At 39.7% G+C, this 20,102-nt stretch overlaps 1 protein-coding gene across 1 annotated transcript in view; it reads left to right on the forward strand.

The window, feature by feature from the left end:
• The window catches only part of CFAP47 (cilia and flagella associated protein 47), a 772,366-nt gene that overhangs the window by 505,047 nt on the left and 247,217 nt on the right, over positions 1 to 20,102 (forward strand). The window contains exon 51 of the mRNA XM_089653003.1: positions 13,202 to 13,330. Within this exon, the coding sequence (XP_089509129.1) occupies positions 13,202 to 13,330 (129 nt within the window). The remainder of the gene's footprint in view (positions 1 to 13,201; positions 13,331 to 20,102) is intronic.

Below are 20,102 nucleotides of genomic sequence, written 5' to 3' on the forward strand. Positions count from 1 at the left end.
ACTGTTTTATTGTTAACCATTGCTGTTTTCTTTGTAGGAATGTCATTCAGCTGCAGCACCGACTTGTTTATTATGACAGCACAGAGGTGTCCCTAGGGTTGGTGACATCCCCTCTGACAATCCCCGCAGAATGGATCCATCCTGCGGGGATCGTTGACTTTCTTTACAACTTACCTTTTCTTGGAGCGGGTCCGGGACAACTGCGCATGTCCTGGTTTCAGGCATGATCAATCGATGATAGCAGTAGTTCTATCATCGATTGATCGTGCCTGAAACCGGGACATGTCCAGTTGCTTCAGGGGGACATATCTGCATGGGAGACACATCTTGCCGATACACTGGTGTCACCTCGCAGGATTGTCTGCATGCAACCTATATGGGGTGACACTGGACCCACTCCAAGAAAATGTAAGTTGTAAAGAAAGCCGACGATCCCCGCAGGATGGATTGGATCCATCCTGCAGGGATCATCGGCTTGCTTTACAACTTACCTTTTTGTGGAGCGGGTCCGGTGTAACCCCGTGCAGTCATTGTCATCCGGTGCACACTGCACCCCCCACACCTACCTCGGGACACCACTGTGACAGCAACAGGGTCTTGCTCTCAGAAAATACATAAGTAGGTGTTTGCAGTGCTGTGTGCAGTGCTGTTGGAAGATATTTTTAATCCGCAGTTAAAAAAAGAGCATATATGCCAAAGCATGGGGGCCTGGGGTGGCCAGTGGGTGGATGGCCCCTATGCTTCAGCAGATATATTTTATAATATTTTTGGCAGATTTCATGTGTGCCCACAATTAGAAGTGGGTGGATGCAGGGAGGTATATTCTAATGGTGGGTATACCACACAATTTCTGGCAGAGATTTCTTCTCTTTTTTTCATTCAACCCACAGGTTGCATAAAAAAAGAACATAGCATATAGCCCCCATGCTTCGGCATATGTATGTTATAATATTTTTTGGCACATAATTCAATAAAAAAAGTTGTTTTATTCAGTTACTGTTTTATTGCTAACCATTGCTGTTTTCTTTGCAGGAATGTCAGCTGCAGCACTGACTTGTTTAGTCTGACAGCAACAGGGTCTTGCTCTCAGAATATACATAAGTAGGTGTGTGCAGTTCTGATGGATGATATTTTTTATCCGCAGTTAAAAAAAAAAGCATATATGCCAAAGAATGGGGGCCTGGGGTGGCCAGTGGGTGGATGGCCCCTATGCTTCTGCATATATATTTTATAATATTTTTTGGCACATTTCATGTGTGTCCACAATTAGAAGTGGGTGGATGCAGGGAGGTATATTCTAATGGTGGGTATACCACACAATTTCTGGCAGAGATTTCTTCTCTTTTTTTCATTCAGCCCACAGGTTGCATAAAAAAAGAACATAGCATATAGCCCCTATGCTTCGGCATATATATGTTATAATATTTTTTGGCACATAATTCAATAAAAAAAGGTTGTTTTATTCAGTTACTGTTTTATTGCTAACCATTGCTGTTTTCTTTGCAGGAATGTCAGCTGCAGCACTGACTTGTTTAGTCTGACAGCAACAGGGTCTTGCTCTCAGAATATACATAAGTAGGTGTGTGCAGTTCTGATGGATGATATTTTTTATCCGCAGTTAAAAAAAAAGCATATATGCCGAAGCATGGGGGCCTGGGGTGGCCAGTGGGTGGATGGCCCATATGCTTAAGCATATATATTTTATAATATTTTTGGCACATTTCATGTGCTGCATAAAAAAAAAGAAGATAGCATATACACCTAACAAGTACCAGCGACGTACTAATATATCACTGGACTTAGAGTGGTTATACCAGGATGATGCCTGCAGCTGCAGGCATCATCCTGGTACCGTTTTTTTCAGCTGGCAACTGGCTTTCGTAAAAAAGCAATCCTAGTGGCTAATTAGCTGCGGGATTGCTTTTACAAGCAGTGGGAGAAGATGCCCCCCTCCCCCACTGCTTTCCACGGCCTTCTCGGGCAGTCCTGTGCCATCGAGGGGACCTGAGAATGCAGCCTGTGTTTCTGCCAGCTGACCATAGAGCTGATTGGAGACCGGAATGGTGCCAATCATCTCTATAGTCTAAGAAATCGGAAGCTACGAGCATTTCATCACTTCAGTTTCGCATTTCATCGCTTCAGTTTTGCAGGATATAAACAGCGCCGTTTGTAAATTGGGAAAGCATCTGATCACACGGATCTTGGTGAGATTAGATAATGCAAGGGCAGAGGAGATATCTAGAGTCTGATAAACCCCAGATTTCTAAAAAAAAATTAAATATGACAATGCCCATTGAAGATATAGGGGATATTTGCATTCCATGTGATAGCATTAAAAGTGATATAAAAAAAATTAAAGGGACAGTGTAAAAATAATTAAAAAAAACCAAATTAACTTAAAAAAAAAAGCAGCACCCTCGCCCCTGCGCATGCGCACCTGCATGCATGAGCATTGACCCTGTGCCAGTATGTGAACAGCGATTGCACCATGCATGTGAGGTATCGCTGCGAACATCAGATCAAGGGCAGTAATTATAGCACTAGAACTCCTCTGTATATCTGAAATGGTAGCTTGTAAAGGCTTTTCAAGAGTTGCCTATGGATATTGTATGTAGTTTGTCGCCATTGCACGGGGCATAAGCAGTTTTAGAGCATGTCATATTTGGTATCTATTTACTCGGCATAGCTTCAGCTTTTATATTTTACCAAATAATTGGCCAATATATTTTGTTTTTGTGCCTTAAATGTAAAAAATGTATTTTTAAAAAACAATTTAATTTTGAAAAATCGCTGCGCGAGTACTATGTGACATAAAAAAATTGTACCACCCACCATTTTATTCACTAGGGTGTCTGCTTTAAAAAATATATATAATGTTTGGGGGTTCAAAGTAATTTCCTAGCAAAAAATACAGATTTTTTTCATGTTAACAAAAAGTGTCAGAAAGGCTTGGTCTTCAAGTGGTTAGAAGAGTGAGTGATGCGTGGCATAAACTTCTAATGCTGGGCATAAAATGCCCCCACCCCCCAAATGACCCCTTTTTGGAAAGTATACACATCAAACTGTTTGCTGAGAGGATTATTGAGTTAATAGAAGAATTTATTTTTTTACCACAAGTTTTTGGAAAATGACAAAAAAAATAATTTTTCTTACACAAAATTGTCACCTAAATTATTTATTGCTCACACATGCCATGGGTATATGTGGAATTACTCCCAAAAATACATTCTGCTACTTCTCCCAAGTATGGGGATACCACATGTGAGAAACTTGTACAGGACCCCAAAATCCAATAAGCAACATCAGATTTTAAAGAGCTTTATTTCCTCATTGCACTTCCTGACTACTCACCATGCCCATTTTTAAATTCCTTGGGGTGTCTACTTTACAAAAAGGGGTCATTTGGGGGGGGGGGTTGTTGGTGCTGTCTTGGCATTTCAGGGCCTCCAAAATTGTGATAGGTGGCGAGGAAGTGAAATGAAGACACACACCTTCAGGCTTTCAAAGTGGTCATTGGATTTCAGGCTCCTGTATGTGGCTAGGCTCCAAAAAAGTCTCCCACATGTGGTATCCCCATACTTGTTAGAAGTAGCAGAATGTATTTTGGGGTGTAATTCTACATATACTCATGGCTTGTGTGAGCAATATGTAATTTAAGTGACAACTCTGTTAAAAAAATGTTTTTGCAATTTTCCAAAGACTTGTGGAAAAAACAATCTTTCATGAACTCAAAATGCCTCTAAGCATATAGTTTAGGGTGTCTTCTTTCCCAAAGGGGTCATTTGGGGGTGTTTGTACTGTCCTGATATTTTAACACCTCAAGAAATATGATAGGCAGTCAGAAAGTAAAAACTGTGTAAATTCCATTATCTATACCATGCTAAACTTTTACACAAAGCAATCAATATACACTTATTGGGATTTTATTTTACCAAAGACATGTAGCAGAATACATTTTGGCCTACATTTATGACTAACTTTGAGTTTACTATATATTTTTTATAGCCGAAAGTATAAAATACTGTTTTTTCAAAATATTCGGTCTTTTTTTGTTTATAGCGTAAAAAAAATAAAAAGAGCACAGGTGATAAAATACCACCAAAAGAAAGCTCTATTTATGTGAAAAAATACATAAATTTCATTTATGTACAACATTGCATGACTGTGCAATTACCAGTTGAAATAGTACAGCGCAGTATAGCAAAAAGAGGCCTGGTCAGGAAGGGGGGTAAATCCTCAGGATGGCAAGTGGTTAAACATATTATGCCAATCCAATGGTACTATACCAGTCATTAAAGAGTCCCTAAATATTAGAAACAATGGCTTTGAAATGAGAGAGCTCAATTCTTTAAGAACCTGTGGGTATATGCCATCTGGTCCAGGTGTTTTATTCACCACCTTTATTCTGTCTAAATATTTCTGGATCATATCAGTTATGAGCCAATGTGGATCATCTGGAGCTGTGTCAATATCATGTCCATTATGGACATGAGCTCCTCTATGCTCCTTTGTATACACAGAGCTGAAGAAAGTATTTAATACATTTGCCTTCTCTTTGTCCCCTCTCTACATTATTTTGTAAAGGGCCTATATGCTCAGACCTGACCTTTTTACTATTAATACAGTTAGGTCCATATATATTTGGACACAGGCACAATTTTAGTTTTTTTTCAGGTACTTACCAAAACATACTCAAGCTATAGTTATATAATGCATATGGGCTGAGCGTGCACACTCTCAGGTTTAATTTGAGGGTATGTACATCCAAATTGGAAGAAGGGTTTAGGAATTACAGCTCTTAAGAGAAGCCACACCCCCCCCCCTTTTCAAGGGACCAAAAGTAATTGGACAATTTAATCAAAAGATGTTTCATGGCCATGTGTAGGCTATTCCTTCATTATTTCTTCATCAATTAAGCAGGTAAAAGGTCTGGAGTTGATTCTAATTGTGGTATTTGCATGTGGAATCTGTTGCTGTGAACCTACATCATGTGTACAAAGGAGCATGCAAGTGAAACAGGCCATTGTAAGGCTTCAAAAATGAAACAAATCCATCAGAGAGATAGCAGCAACATTAGGAGTGGCCAAATCAATAGTTTGGTACATTCTGAGGAAAGAAGAATGCACTGGTGAGCTCAGCAACATAAAAGGCATGGACGTCCACAGAAGACAACAGTGGTGGATGATCGCAGGATCCTCTCTATGGTAAAGAAAAACCCATTCACAACATTCAGACAAGTGAAGGACACTCTCTAGGACAGTGGTTCTCAACCTGGGGGTCACGACCCCTTTGGGGGTCGAACGACCCTTTCACAGGGGTTGCCTAATACCATTGGAAAACACATATTGCTGCTGTGTAGAAAGCAGCTACTGTGTAGAAAGCAGCTACTGTGTTGAACGCAGCTACTGTGTTGAACGCAGCTACTGTGTTGAACACAGCTACTGTGTTGAACGCAGCTACTGTGTTGAACGCAGAAGTATTGGAGGTAAAACAACACTTCATGAATTATAATTATAATTGTTTTTGTGATTAATCACTATGCTTTAATCATGTTAAATTTGTAACGATGAAAATACATCCTGCATATCAGATATTTACATTACGATTCATAATAGTAGCAAAATTACAGTTATGAAGTAGCAACTAAAATATTTTATGGTTGGGGGTCACCACAACATGAGGATCTGTATTAAAGGGTCGTGGCATTAGGAAGGTTGAGAACCACTGCTCTAGGAGGTGGGTGTATCATTGTCAAAGTCTACAGTCAAGAGAGGACTTCATGAGAGCAAATACAGAGAGTTCACCACAAGGTGCAAACCATTCATAAGTCTGAAGAATAGAAAAGCCAGATTATACTTTGTCAAAAAACATCTAAAAAGCCAGACCAGTTCTGGAAAAGCATCCTTTGGACAGATGAAACTAAGATTAATCTGTACTAGAATGAAGGGAAGAAAAATGTATGGAGAAGGCTTGGAACAACTCATGATCCAAAGCACACAACGTCATCTGTAAAACATGGTGGAGGCAGTGTGATGGCATGAGCATGCATGGTTTCCATTTGCACTGGGTCATTGGTGTTTATTGATGATGAGACAGATGACAGAAGCAGTCGGATGAATTCTGCAGTGTTTAGAGATATACTGTCAGCCCAGATTCAGCCAAATGCAGTAAAGTCAACTGGATGGCGCTTCACTGTACAGATGGACAATGATCCAAAACACATTGCAAAAGCAACCCAAGAGCTTTTGAAGGAAAAGACGTGGAATATTCTGCAATGGCCAAGTCATTCATCTGTTCTCAACCCCATTGAGCATGCATTTCGCTTGCTGAAGAACAACTGAAGACAGCTGCAGTTAGAGCCTGGCAAAGCGTAAGAAAGGAAGAAACCCAGTCTTTGGTAATGTCCATGGGTTCCAAATTTCAGGTAGTCATTGCCAGTAAAGGATTCTCTATAAAATATTATTTGAGCGTTTTATTTATGATTATATTCAAATGTCCAATTACTTTTGGTCCCTTGAAAAAGGGGGGATGGCTACTATTAAGAACTGTAATTCCTAAACCCTTCCTTCAATTTGGATGTACATACCCTCAAATTAAACCTTAGAGTGTACACTTTTAGCCCATATTCATTATATAACTATAGCTTGAATATGTTTTTGTAAATACCTTAAAAATCTAAAATTGTGCCTGTGTCCAAATATATATGGACCTACAGGTGTAACTCAAAAAAATAGAATATCGTGCAAAAGTTAATTTATTTCAGTAATGCAACTTAAAAGGTGAAACTAATATATGAGATAGACTCATTACATGCAAAGAAAGATAGTTCAAGCCGTGATTTGTCATATTTGTGATGATTATGACTTACAGCTCATGAAAACCCCAAATCCACAATCTTAGAAAATTAGAATATTGTGAAAAGGTGCAATATTCTAGGCTCAAAGTGTCCCACTCTAATCAGCTAATTAAGCCATAACACCTGTAAAGGGATCCTGAGCCTTTAAATGGTCTCTCAGTCTGGTTCAGTAGGAATCACAATCATGGGAAAGACTGTTGATCTGACAGTTGTGCAGAAAATCATCATTGACACCCTCCATAAGGAGGGAAAGCCTCAAAAGGTAATTGCAAAAGGAGTTGGATGTTCCCAAAGTGCTGTATCAAAGCACGTTAATAGTCAGTTATGTGGAAGGGAAAAGTGTGTAAGAAAAAGGTGCACAAGCAGCAGGGATGACCACAGCCTGGAGAGGATTGTCAGAAAAGGGCCATTCAAAAGTGTTTGGGACTTTCACAAGGAGTGGGCTGAGGCTGGAGTCAGTGCATCAAGAGCCACCACACACAGACGGATCCTGGACATGGGCTGAACAACAAACAACGTCAGGAGCGTCTTACCTGGGCTAAAGAAAAACAGACCTGGTCTGTTGCTCAGTGGTCCAAAGTCCTCTTTTCTGATGACAGCAACTTTTGAATCTCATTTGGAAACCAAGGACCCAGAGTATGGAGGAAGAATGGAGAGGCACACACTGCAAGATGCTTGAAGTCCAGTGTGAAGTTTCCACAGTCTGTGTTGATTTGGGGAGCCATGTCATCTGCTGGTGTTGGTCCACTGTGCTTCATTAAGTCCAGGGTCAACGCAGCCCTCTACCAGGAGATTTTGGAGCACTTCATGCTTCCTTCTGCAGACGAGCTTTATGGGGATGCTGACTTCATTTTCCAGCAGGACTTGGCACCTGCCCACACTGCCAAAAGCACCAAAACTTGTTCAATGACCGTGGGATTACTGTGCTTGATTGGCCAGCAAACTTGCCTGACCTGAACCCCATAGAGAATCTATGGGGCATTGCCAAGAGAAAGATGAGAGACATGAGACCGAACAATGCAGAAGAGCTGAAGGCCGCTATTGAAGCATCCTGGTCTTCCATAACACCTCAGCAGTGCCACAGGCTGATAGCTTCCATGCCACGCCGCATTGAGGCAGTAATTGCTGCAAAAGGGGCCCAAACCAAGTACTGAGTACATATGCATGCTTATACTTTTCAGAGGTCCGATATTGTTCTATGTACAATCCTTGTTTTATTGATTGCATGTAATCTAATTTTCTGAGATTGTGGATTTGGGGTTTTCATGAGCTGTAAGCCATAATCATCCCAATTATGACAAATCACAGCTTGAACTATCTTGCTTTGCATGTAATGAGTCTATCTCATATATTAGTTTCACCTTTTAAGTTGCATTACTGAAATAAATGAACTTTTGCACGATATTCTAATTTTTCGAGTTTCACCTGTATGTGTATATTTGAAGAATTTTTGGTGGGTTTGCCCTGGTATCTTTTGCAATATGTCATTCGTTTTCAATTTTTGTGGCCTTGATTTCCTTTTTACATACAGTATTCTGTTATATTCTTTGTAATATTTAAAGGATGATAGCATTCATTCATTTTTATATTTAATTAAAGTTCTTTTCTTATTATTTATAGCTTTTTAAATTTTGGCCGTAAGCCCCATAGGTTTGATTTTTAGCCTTTTAAACTTGTTCCCCTTGGGAATTTATTTTGCAGTTCACATAGTCTTTTGAAGAACTCCAATTTCTGTGTTGTGTTCATCGATGCCAATATTCCCTCCCCGTCTAAGTCTTGGAGAGCAGCTCTCAGCCTTGGAAAATTAACTCTAAAGTTGAGCATTTTTATTTTTCCCGTATGTGCTTGTTGTTAACAGCTAACAATAAATGAGATCATGTTATGGCCACTGCTACCTAGATGTTCTTTTATATGGACATTAGAAATAAGCTGTGCGTGTTTTGAGAGTATCAGGTCCAACAGAGCATCATTCCTAGTTGGGGCCTCTGTGACCGGTACTATAAAATTGTCCTGTAGTAGGTTTATAATTTGTTGCCCTTTAACTGTTCCTGCAATGCCATTACTCCAGTCAATTTCTGGGTAGTTAAAATCCCCCGTTATTATCACTGTCCCAGCCCTTACAGTCCTTTTGATCTGTGCAAGGAGCTGAGTCTCCACCTCCTCATTAACACTGGGTGGCCTATACCAGTGGTGGGCAACCTTTTTTTTCAACTGAGCCAAATCTCGCCAAAACCACGATTGAAATTTATTTTGAGAGCCACATTTTTAAAACTGAAAATACATCCCCCATATAGTAATTCATCCCCCATAGTAATTCATCCCCCATATAGTAATTCATCCCCCATAGTAATTCATCCCCCATATAGTAATTCATCCCCCATAGTAATTCATCCCCCATATAGTAATTCATCCCCCATAGTAATTAATCCCCCATATAGTAATTCATCCCCCATAGTAATTCATCCCCCATATAGTAATTCATCCCCCATAGTAATTCATCCCCCATATAGTAATTCATCCCCCATATAGTAATTCATCCCCCATAGTAATTCATCCCCCATATAGTAATTCATCCCCCATATAGTAATTCATCCCCCATAGTAATTCATCCCCCATATAGTAATTCATCCCCCATATAGTAATTCATCCCCCATAGTAATTCATCCCCCATATAGTAATTCATCCCCCATAGTAATTCATCCCCCATATAGTAATTCATCCCCCCTATAGTAATTCATCCCCCATAGTAATTCATCCCCCATAGTAATTCATCCCCCATATAGTAATTCATCCCGCATAGTAATTCATCCCCCATAGTAATTCATCCCCCATATAGTAATTCATCCCCCATAGTAATTCATCCCCCATATAGTAATTCATCCCCCATATAGTAATTCATCCCCCATAGTAATTAATCCCCCATATAGTAATTCATCCCCCATAGTAATTCATCCCCCATATAGTAATTCATCCCCCCTATAGTAATTTATCCCCCCTATAGTAATTCATCCCCCATATAGTAATTCATCCCCCATAGTAATTCATCCCCCATAGTAATTCATCCCCCATATAGTAATTCATCCCCCATAGTAATTCATCCCCCATATAGTAATTCATCCCCCCTATAGTAATTCATCCCCCATAGTAATTCATCCCCCATATAGTAATTCATTCCCCATAGTAATTCATCCCCCATATAGTAAGTCATCTCCCATATAGTAATTCATCCCCCATATAGTAATTCATCCCCCCTATAGTAATTCATTCCCCATATTGTGTCAATTCACTTACCTTTGCTCCGCGCGTTCCTCTCGCCGTGTTCCCGCGCCGTTCAGGTCTTCAGGGCGGACTGTGAGAGGAGAGGAGTTCGTCACGCTGCCCCGCCTACATCCTGACAGCCAATGTTTGCCACGCTCCGCGGGCTGGATTAGAAGGTCCGCTGGGCCGTAGTTTGCCCATTGCTGGGCTAGCTGCAGAGTCCTGACTTTTGGGGCGGCCGCCCGAGAGGAGGGAGGGGAGCGGGCGCCCGGCACACAGAAGAGCCGCATTAAAGTCTGTAAAGAGCCGCATGTGGCTCGTGAGCCGCGGCTTGCCGACCACTGGCCTATACCAAACTCCAATGATTGCCTTTGTAGTATGCACCCCCATGTACAGCATGTTCCACCGATAATGCTTCAGCCTCATCACACTCTCCATCAACTAGGTCCTCTTTCACACTCACTTTGAGATCACTTCTCACATAGAGACAGTCACCACCACCTTTCCTTTTTATCCTGTGTCTCTGAAAGAGAATATAGCAAGGAATATTAATGGCCCAATCATGTGATGAATGAAGCAAAGAGTCAGCAATACGGATTAAATCATAGTTCTCTTCATGCACCAAAGCTTTCAAGTCACCTATTTTGCTTGGTAGACTTCTGGCATTGGTGAACAAACACTTCATTCATCCACAATTCATTGACACCTTGGCACACGTATTTTGAATATTTTTTATTTTTCTACAAGTGGTACCAATTTCAATGGTTGATTTTAACATTGAAACCTTCTTATCACTTGCCATAGCCCCCTCCCCATCTTTTCCTATTGCACCCACCAATAAGGACTGAGTCCTGTCTGATCTGTCTGCCTCATTATAATCTAATTCTCCCTCCCCCCCTCTCGATCCTAGTTTAAATACTCCTCCAGCCATCCCATAAACCTAAACCTCAGCACAGCAGACCCCCTTCCATATAGGTTATTGATGACCATGAGACTGCTGCAATAGTGTACTGTAATCTCTAAAGTTATAAAGCTAACAAACTTGCAAAGTGGAATATTTTGATATATTTGTATACTTTGTTTAATTCTTTGCTGCCTATGAAAAGTGGTAACAAGTAGCAAAATGTTATAGGCTATGTTCACTCTAGACAAATGCTTAACCAGTTCCCGCCCAGCCTATGGCCAAATGGTGGCCGACAAAAACCCTCACTGCTCTGGGTGGACGCCATATGGCATCCTTTCGGGCATGTGCAGTTTGCATGCCCGCAGAGCCGCGCAGCAGTGTGATCTGTCACCGACTGTGTACTTCGGACATGGCTGATGACAGATCTCAGTACCGACCCCGTTGCCAGTACCATGGCACATGACAGTTGTATACAATGGATGACTTCCTATCATGCCATCCATTGTATACAAGTGTGGCTAGCTGTGAATGGTCACAGCGATCACATGCACAAGCTGGGCCAGTCACAGCCCAGCTGTGTCATGTGATTAGCTGTGGCCAAATCACAGTTAAGAAAAAAAAATCCTGAATGAATCGATTTCATTCAGGTAAATGCTTGCTTATAGCAAAGTAATTCTTTGCTATAAGCAAATTGTAAAAAAAAAAAAAAACCAGATCACTTCCCCAAAGTAGTACAATGTTACTATGGTAACATTGTACTACTGTGGTCATAGTGAAATATGAAAAAAAATCTTAAAAAAAGAAAAAATTTTAATAAAAAATAAATTAAAAAAAAACAATTATCTTTTTTTTTTCGTACTCTCACCAGTCAGTGTCCCTGATCACCGCCATGCCAGCTATATGATGACACTGTACTGCACTGGTGACAGTATGTAAAAAAAAAAATAGTGAAAATCATTTGTTTTATTTCTTCATTTCCGAAAAATAATGACAAAAAATTACAACTTCAAAAATCTCGCCATGCCTCTTATGAAATACATCGGACTGTCTACTTTGCAAAAAGGGGTCATTTGGGGGATATCTGTACTGTTCTGATATTCTTGGACCTCAAGAAATTAGATTGGATGTCAGTACTTCAGGATTGATCAATTTTCAGATATATACCATAGTTTGTGAACTCTATAACTTTCCTACAGACTAAATAATAAATACTAATTTGGGTTATTTTCACCAAAGACATGTAGTACAATACATTTTGGCCTAAATTTATGAAGAACAATTATTTATTTGCAAACTTTTATAACAGAAACAAAGAAAACGTGTTTTTTTTAAATTGTTGGTCTTTTTTTGTTAATTTAGCAAAAAATAAAAACCCCAGCAGTGATTAAATACCACCAAAAGAAAGCTCTAGTTGTGTGAAGAAAATGATAAAATTTTAGTTTGGATACAGTGTTGTATGACCGCGCAATTGTCATTCAAAGTGTGAGAGCGCTGAAACCTTAAAATTGGCTTGGGCAGGAAGGGGGTAAACGTGCCCAGTATGGAAGTGGTTAAACATTTTAGCATGAGAACTAGAACCCACTTTGTAGCAGTAGCAAACATTGGCGAGAGGGTAGACCTGGCAGTGTATTATCAGGGGCTTGCTACAAGAAGAGAAAGCCAATGACAGTGAAGGGGAGATGGCAGCACAGAACCAGGCATGTGGCAGTGGAGTGGGAGGGTTTTAGAACAACAATGGGTTTGCTATGCATGTGAATATGTTAATTGTGGATAACCCAGCACATAAGGTATGAGGGGATTAAAAAATATAACATGGTGGGTAGTGAGGTTCCTCTTTAATAAACATTCCTCTCATCTCACATAAATGATTTATACAGTACATGTTGGATGCAGGATTGTGCTGAAATATCTGCATATATTATTTTCTCCCACCTAAAGCATATTCTTGATTCAAATGAAATGTAGTTATTGTTACAGATAAAAATTACTCAAAAGAAACAAACGGGATATAATATTTAAGACAGAACATGGAAACATCTTAGTTAAAATATTTTCTTTCTTCACTGTTATTATGTTGGATAAGAGCCCATAGCTTAAGTGTCATGTATTCTAAAGTCTGAGCATTCACTATAAATACAAGTATAACTATTAATCCAACATCTGGTGTCTCTTCCTTTTGCTAGGTGTAATCTCATTTGTTGCGGAAGACAGAGAACAGCAGCAATTTCAACATGGCAACCCACCAGCTTCTGCAGATGGTGTTGATGCTATTCAGATAGTGGAATTTCAAACTGCTGATGTAAAGAAAGCAGGTATGTTTTGTTGTGGCAAATGGGGGATTATAAAGCACTTTCTAGTGTTTGAAATGAACTTTGCTACTATTTAAAAAATGTAAAAGAGGCCAGAAAAAGAAATGCATAATACTTACATGTCCTGCTGTCCACTCTGCCAGTCCTAATTGTCTTTGCATGGATAAGTTTTCCTAAAGTATCTTTGTCATCTGGCACATTTTAGGCCGTATGATATGATTTCTTCTGCTGGAGACTGCACCACCACTGTCCCCTGTACTGATGTAGGGGTCAATGGTCCTGGAAGGAAGCAAAGGGAGATCTACCCTATGGGAACACAAACTGCAGTTAAAACCTCACATCTGTCTTATGCTTCCCCCTTCTGTCCAAAACTAAAAGCTTTGAGCTGGAGTTGGGCCTCAAAAGTTTTCATATCACTTTTGTGTTGAATTGAAACAATGGGAATACAGACTCCTATGTCAGAGTTGTTTGATTTGAAAGAGGCTGAATTGTGGCAACCTAGATGCTGGTTCAGTATGTTGTACTTTAAAATTCCTCTAACAGCTGAGAAGAATGTGTAATTGGATATTCGCTCATTGGACAAAACAGGTTCCCATGCCACAACCTAAGAATAAATCAGGACACAAAAAGTGAAAAATCATATGAATGTTAAACTATCTGGCTTTGACTAACCTGCTTCCTCATTGAAAAGTGTAAAAAAAAGTAGCCTGTAAGAGAATTGTTCTAATAATTATCAGTCTACCCATCAATTACTTCAGCATTTGCAGAGCTACAGCATCTGTTAATAACCTCAGAATCTAATATTTCCAGATTTATTAGATGCCTGCTTTGTACTGTGGTTCCACCTGCCAGGTGCTAGTGTGTCCCTTCAGAGCTCCTAGAACACACTGGGTACATGGTGGTTGATGGTTAGAACCACAGCATACAGCGGGAGATGCTGATATCTGACACACCCAGAAGCTTAAGATATCAGAATTAGCCATAGCTCTGTGGTGAGACAGCAAAGATTAGAGTCACTGGTGATCAGACTGGTAAGCATTAATGCATTTTCCCAGGATTTTTTTTTTTTATGACATCATCAATATAACCTGTGTTATGAATTGCATCATGTTGGATTGCCATACTAAATATGTATTATTGTAAATACTCACAGGGATATATAAAAGTATATACCTCTTTGTATATTCCTACAAATAAATTTTAAGCTGACTAAAAAAAAATAAATCAAATACTTGCAAAAATTATAAATCACAAAAATATCTTGGTTCCTTTCCAAATATATCTTTGTCCCCAAACTCCTAACCATTTTTCAATTCCATTTGTAACAGTGTATTTTATTCTAGCTAATATCTAATATTTTTACAGTTTAGTCCACAGAATCCCTGGCTTTTTAAATTCCATTTGCAACAATGTATTTGTTTAGTAATCTCTTTTTCTATTCATTATCCTTGTCAACACTTTCTACATCTTTCGTTGGACAGGGACACAATTCAGATTTGTTTGCTAAAATGTATGCTGGATGCGGCATTCTTGCTATTTGCTATAAGCTTTCTAACACAAAGAGCTGCAATGTGTGAAATTGCTTCCTTGCGGCAGTGCATTCTTTAGGTCACAGATATGAAAAAGTTTGTAAGAAGATAAAAAAACTCATATGATTTGCCATTTAACATCTCTCTTTTAGAATGTGACACTTTTTCTAAAAGACAATTCGCTTGTCTGAACACGTCAGCCCTTAGCTTTTAGCAAGCTGCTTCATATAAAATGTGTTCAGCTCAGTGTTTTCAGAGGTAGCTAAGAGAGGTAAATTGTATACTGTCTTGCCTGGGTCATTGTGCATACTACTGCTTCTTTATAAAATTGAGAGAGCAAAAAATGCATGTTGCTAAAGCAGCCAATCACATTAAAGTACTATTTTTAAAGAAAGGTAAGAAAATAAAAAGCAAAATACTCCTCAATCTGGTATTTCTATTTTGAATTGATGAAAGAATGTGAAATCAAAAATTCCTAAAAATGTCCACTATTGTTTTTTAGCACCTCAGTTCCCAGCTCAATCCACAGCAGCAAGAGTTGCTTAAGTTTTTTGCCATTTCTGCTAAGCTTATTTTACATGGTAGTGAAGGCTATGGATATACTTTTTAGTTTGTAATGATGGCGGGGATTACATTTTCATTAGGGTCTTCAAGCAATTCAAGAAACTAAAGCATGAATATATAAAAAAAATATTAGATAGGCAGTAGCTGGAAAAAATAGTTCCTCCATAAAGCCAAAGTCAAATTGGGCATACAACACCTTGCAATGGAGGTGCTTCTCTATTTCGCCTCTTGGTTGTTCCAAAGTGTTTGCAGACATAAATATTTGCATTAACATTTTCTAATTTAAAAAATGTGTGTAGAAGACCTCACTCCCTTTCAAAATACTGTGAAACTTGAAAGTACTTGGGGCAATACCATCTAAATTAAATGCCTACTCCAAGCTGCTAGACAAATTAGATTTTTCTTCTAATTGCTTCTCTATCGTTTCATTCCTTTAATTATCTGTTAACCTGCAGCACAGATGCTCTTTAGTGATTTGCCTGAAGTTAACTTAGAGACTCAATTTTTGCCATTAATGTTAACTGTGTTCAATGTTTCATAATGTCGTATGCCTAGCCATAAGGATTTAATTGTGTAATGTGATCCAAACTATATTTCAATGAAGGATGATGGCTGGAACAAACGGGTTGAAGGTGTTATATTTTGATATAGCTGGACTTTTCAGAGTCTGAGTTCCAAAAACAAATCTGCTTTGTGCAGAAGAAACTATTTACTACAGTACTACAAACCTCCAAGCTAAAGAAAAATTTTCTGATGATAAAAATATGTCTGAAGATCAGTTTCATGAGACTAAGAACCAGAATTAATGGTTTGTATTTTCACTGCAGAGCTTATGTAACTTCAGTTCAAAATGAGAGTTTCTTTCCTCTTATATGTCATATATCAACAAATCTCATATTGTGAGGAACATCTCATTAATGAAAATTCTTGCTTGCTGGTGATGTATACAAGAGCTCATTCTGGCCACAAATGCTGATAATTTTAACTTTGTCCTCTTACATCTACTCGGTTTGGTGCTTTCAGAATTCAGTTGCTTTCCTACTACTTGAAGAAAATGGGCATATGCCACTCATCCTCTGTGGTGGTTTGTCTGTTCGCACACTGCTGGCCTGTTGCACATATTCTACCAATCAGTGTGTGTCTTAGAGTGACACGTTTATGCATCTGTCAGTAGAGGAAATATGGTTTTCCTACACATGGTACGTCACTTTTAGGTGCCAGACACCCATAGCAACATACATGTTCTACTTAATAACCATAGCCCCATCAGCTGTTGCCTCTCCCTAACACCTATTATGAATATATGAACTTTGAACTGCTCACACCAACGCTTTGGAAGATTATTTGGAATACTCAAACTTCATTAGGCTTTCAGGTTAGCACTTCCGCCTGGCAGTACTAGGGTCGCTGGTTCAAATCCCAACCCCGGCACCACCTGCCTGCAGTTTGCATGTTCTCCCTGTGACTGCGTGGGTTTCCTCCAGGTACTCCGGTTTCCTCCCACACTCCAAAGATATGCTGGCAGATTAATTGGCTCCTGTCTAAATTGGCCCTAGTATGTGTATGTATGAATGTGAGTTAGGGACCTTAGATTGTACGCCCCTTGAGGGTTAGGGACTGATGTGAATGTACAATATATGTATGTAAAGCGCTGCGTAAATTGACGCCGCTATATAAGTACCTGAAATAAATAAAAATAAATAAAGAATGCCTTGATGCGTTTGACTTAGATTTGTGCTTACTCATAAGCCTCATCCTAAAGCAGGCCACACACAGAGTTTTCTTTGTGGGTGGCTCTGTCAGCACCTTCTTGCCCAATTTTCTTTAACTAAAAAGGTCAAATGAGTTGGTCAGAAAATTGGCAGCCAAGCACTGACTGCATCCAATCAGATGTATGCCCAACTTAATCCTTCCTTCTTCTAACCCTTACCTTTTGCCTACCCCTACATTTAACACTAGATCTACAATCTAACATTGAAACCTAAATGGTAAGATAGCCCTGGAATTCAGTCTTAATAGGAATCCACACTAATAATTAAATTTTAATGTAACCCTTAATATGAAAACCCTATCATTTAATTACACTGAAACTAACCCTAACTCTCCACTAAACTTAAAGTTTAGCTCCATGCAGATATGAAAATGACACCAATTAAAGCAGTTATGTATTATTTAAAATTCTCTAAAAATATATTTCTATGCAACTAGTATAATATAAGAAATAGAGAAAAAAATTGCCACAAACTAAATAGAACAAAAGCTGCACTCCTAACCAAAAAAAGGTAAAAATGTGAATAAATCAAAGAGTGCGCTTAATATAAGTAAATACAAAAATTATTAGTTTAAAATAATGATGTCCGTGATAAAAAAATATTATATAAAAGTCCATCCACAATCACAAAGTAATTAAACAGTTCTGAAATCTTGTATAAATCAAACACCGTGCAAAAAAAAAAAATCCACCACCGAATGAAATGGGTACACTCACCAGAGCTTCATGCTGACCAGATTATAAATCAGCAAAGAAAGCGTTTGCTCTGGGAGCGATGATCAGCAGAAGTAATCCAAACTGGGAGCAATATACTGCAAGCAGCCAATCAGCACAATATGGAATATCCTTAACAGCAGGTAGTCATCACGTCTCCATACCATAGATCATGTTTGGGGAATCAAAAAAGGAAATCATGGTGCAGTACGTTTAAAACCAAAATGTTTTATTAAAATGTCAGAAATGCACTCACAAACAGGGTGTCTAGCCGACACCAACAATGACAACCTCAAGAAACCAGGGACGAGCCTTGCTCACCGCGATATCACAGCTGACAGTCTACGAGGAGCGTCCCGACGTCACATCCAAAAAAAGCCCCGCCCTACTTGTTTTGTCATTCGACATCCTCCGCCCCATGAGGACGTCGGATGACGAAACTAGTAGGGCGGGGCTTTTTTTGGATGTGACCTCGGGACGCTCCTCGTAGACTGTCAGCTGTGATATCTCGGTGAGCGAGGCTATGCAACTAGTACCTGCAAGTGTCAGCCTCCAGTAATCTTCAGTACAGTAGAAGTCTGGGAATGGAGCGGCAGAACTAAAAGACAATTAGGTGTTCTGCATGCAAATATACTAACTAGGAATATGTTGGGATTAGCAGAGAGCAGCCTGCTCTGCTGATAATTCAATTGCTGCTCCTTTGCTGTCCAGTTAAAAACTGGGGACAGGGGGGTAGCCAGACTGTATTGCTTATCTACAGTAGAGAAAAATCAAGCCACTTGTCTGCCTCTGCTGTCTGGTAAGGCTGTGTAAATATCAGGACTGGATGGATATAAATAAAAATACTTTGGCAGATAAACAGTTCTCATTTTTGTATTTAATGAATGGATGTAGCTGTTTTCCTGATGTTCAGCTGTTTTCATTCAAAGAGCTTTAATGGAAAAACAGGTCAATGACTTATCCAGAATCTCTCTGGGACACATGCTGGTTCAGAAAAGTACATCCAAACAGAGAAATACAAGTACAGGAATGTAGTATGTTATGTGCACAGGAAGTACAGTACCAACGGCAACTGCTGCATCCCATTATTCACTGACAGAGAAGTAAAAATATACTAATATGGAAACCAGGGGCGGACTGACCATTTGGAAACTCGGGCACTGCCCGAGGGCCCGGGGTCAGTAGGGGGCCCCATGAGATGCCCCTGGTACCTTTTTCATAGTCTTTTTTGAGTTTGGGCAAGGACACAGGGGCCCCATGATCCCCTATTGCCTGGGGGCTCCATGAGTTGTCAGTCCGCCCCTGATGTAAACAAAGGGGTTGATTTGCTTAAACTGGAGAGTGCACAATCTGGTGCAGCTGTGCATGGTAACCAATCAGCTTCTAACTTTGAGAAAAAAAAAATGGAATCTGGTTTATGTGCACCCCCAAAGTATTTTCCCAGAGTGAAGTAAATAAAGAGAAAGGGGGGAGGGGAGGGGAAGGCGGGTCAGTGCTGAATGGGATACCTTAGGAACAGGACTGAAAGGGACCCATAGTGGGTCCAGAAGGGACCACTGATCAAGGTATTCTCAGAAAATGGGCAGTATCCTTGAAGAACAGGAGTTTGATAGGATTGAGAATTTTCAGGTCAGTAGAAAGTCAATGTGAACTGTAGGAGGCATGTAGGCATCGTTCCACTGGGTTCAAATTCTGTGCAATTCGGACATGGTATACTTCTGTGCTGCTGTAGGTTTTCATGAACCATGACTTGGGAAACCCTTCACCCTAAGCCTAATTCTTCTATAAAGTGTGTGCAAACCCTAGCAATAAATGTCTCTTATTTGCTACCAGGGATTCGATCAGGAATGTTTGGATCCTACCGTGAAGCTTTCATTGCACACAGCCAATCATAAGTGGCAGAGGCATTCCCCGCCCTGCAGCTGCACCTGTACAAAGTGTTTATATACGCATAGCTGCGGGGAAGGGAATACCTTGGTTTGCATTGGCGATGTGCAGTGAGAGCTTCCTGGCAAGATAGCTCAGGTGAGTTTGGACTATAATCTGTTCAAGTTTATTCCTGTTTTCTACCTTTTGGTCTGTACAAGACACATAATTTGAACCATCAATACTGGGCCAAGAAATATTGGAAGGCATATTTTTCAAAGGTTCTATGAACTGCTGAGATGAGAGTTACTCTTGATGGACCAGATAGATG

The sequence above is a fragment of the Staurois parvus genome, unplaced genomic scaffold, assembly GCF_062004578.1.
Source record: "Staurois parvus isolate SC_StPar_1 unplaced genomic scaffold, SC_StPar_1.0 ptg000696l, whole genome shotgun sequence".
Taxonomy (NCBI): Eukaryota; Metazoa; Chordata; class Amphibia; order Anura; family Ranidae; genus Staurois; species Staurois parvus.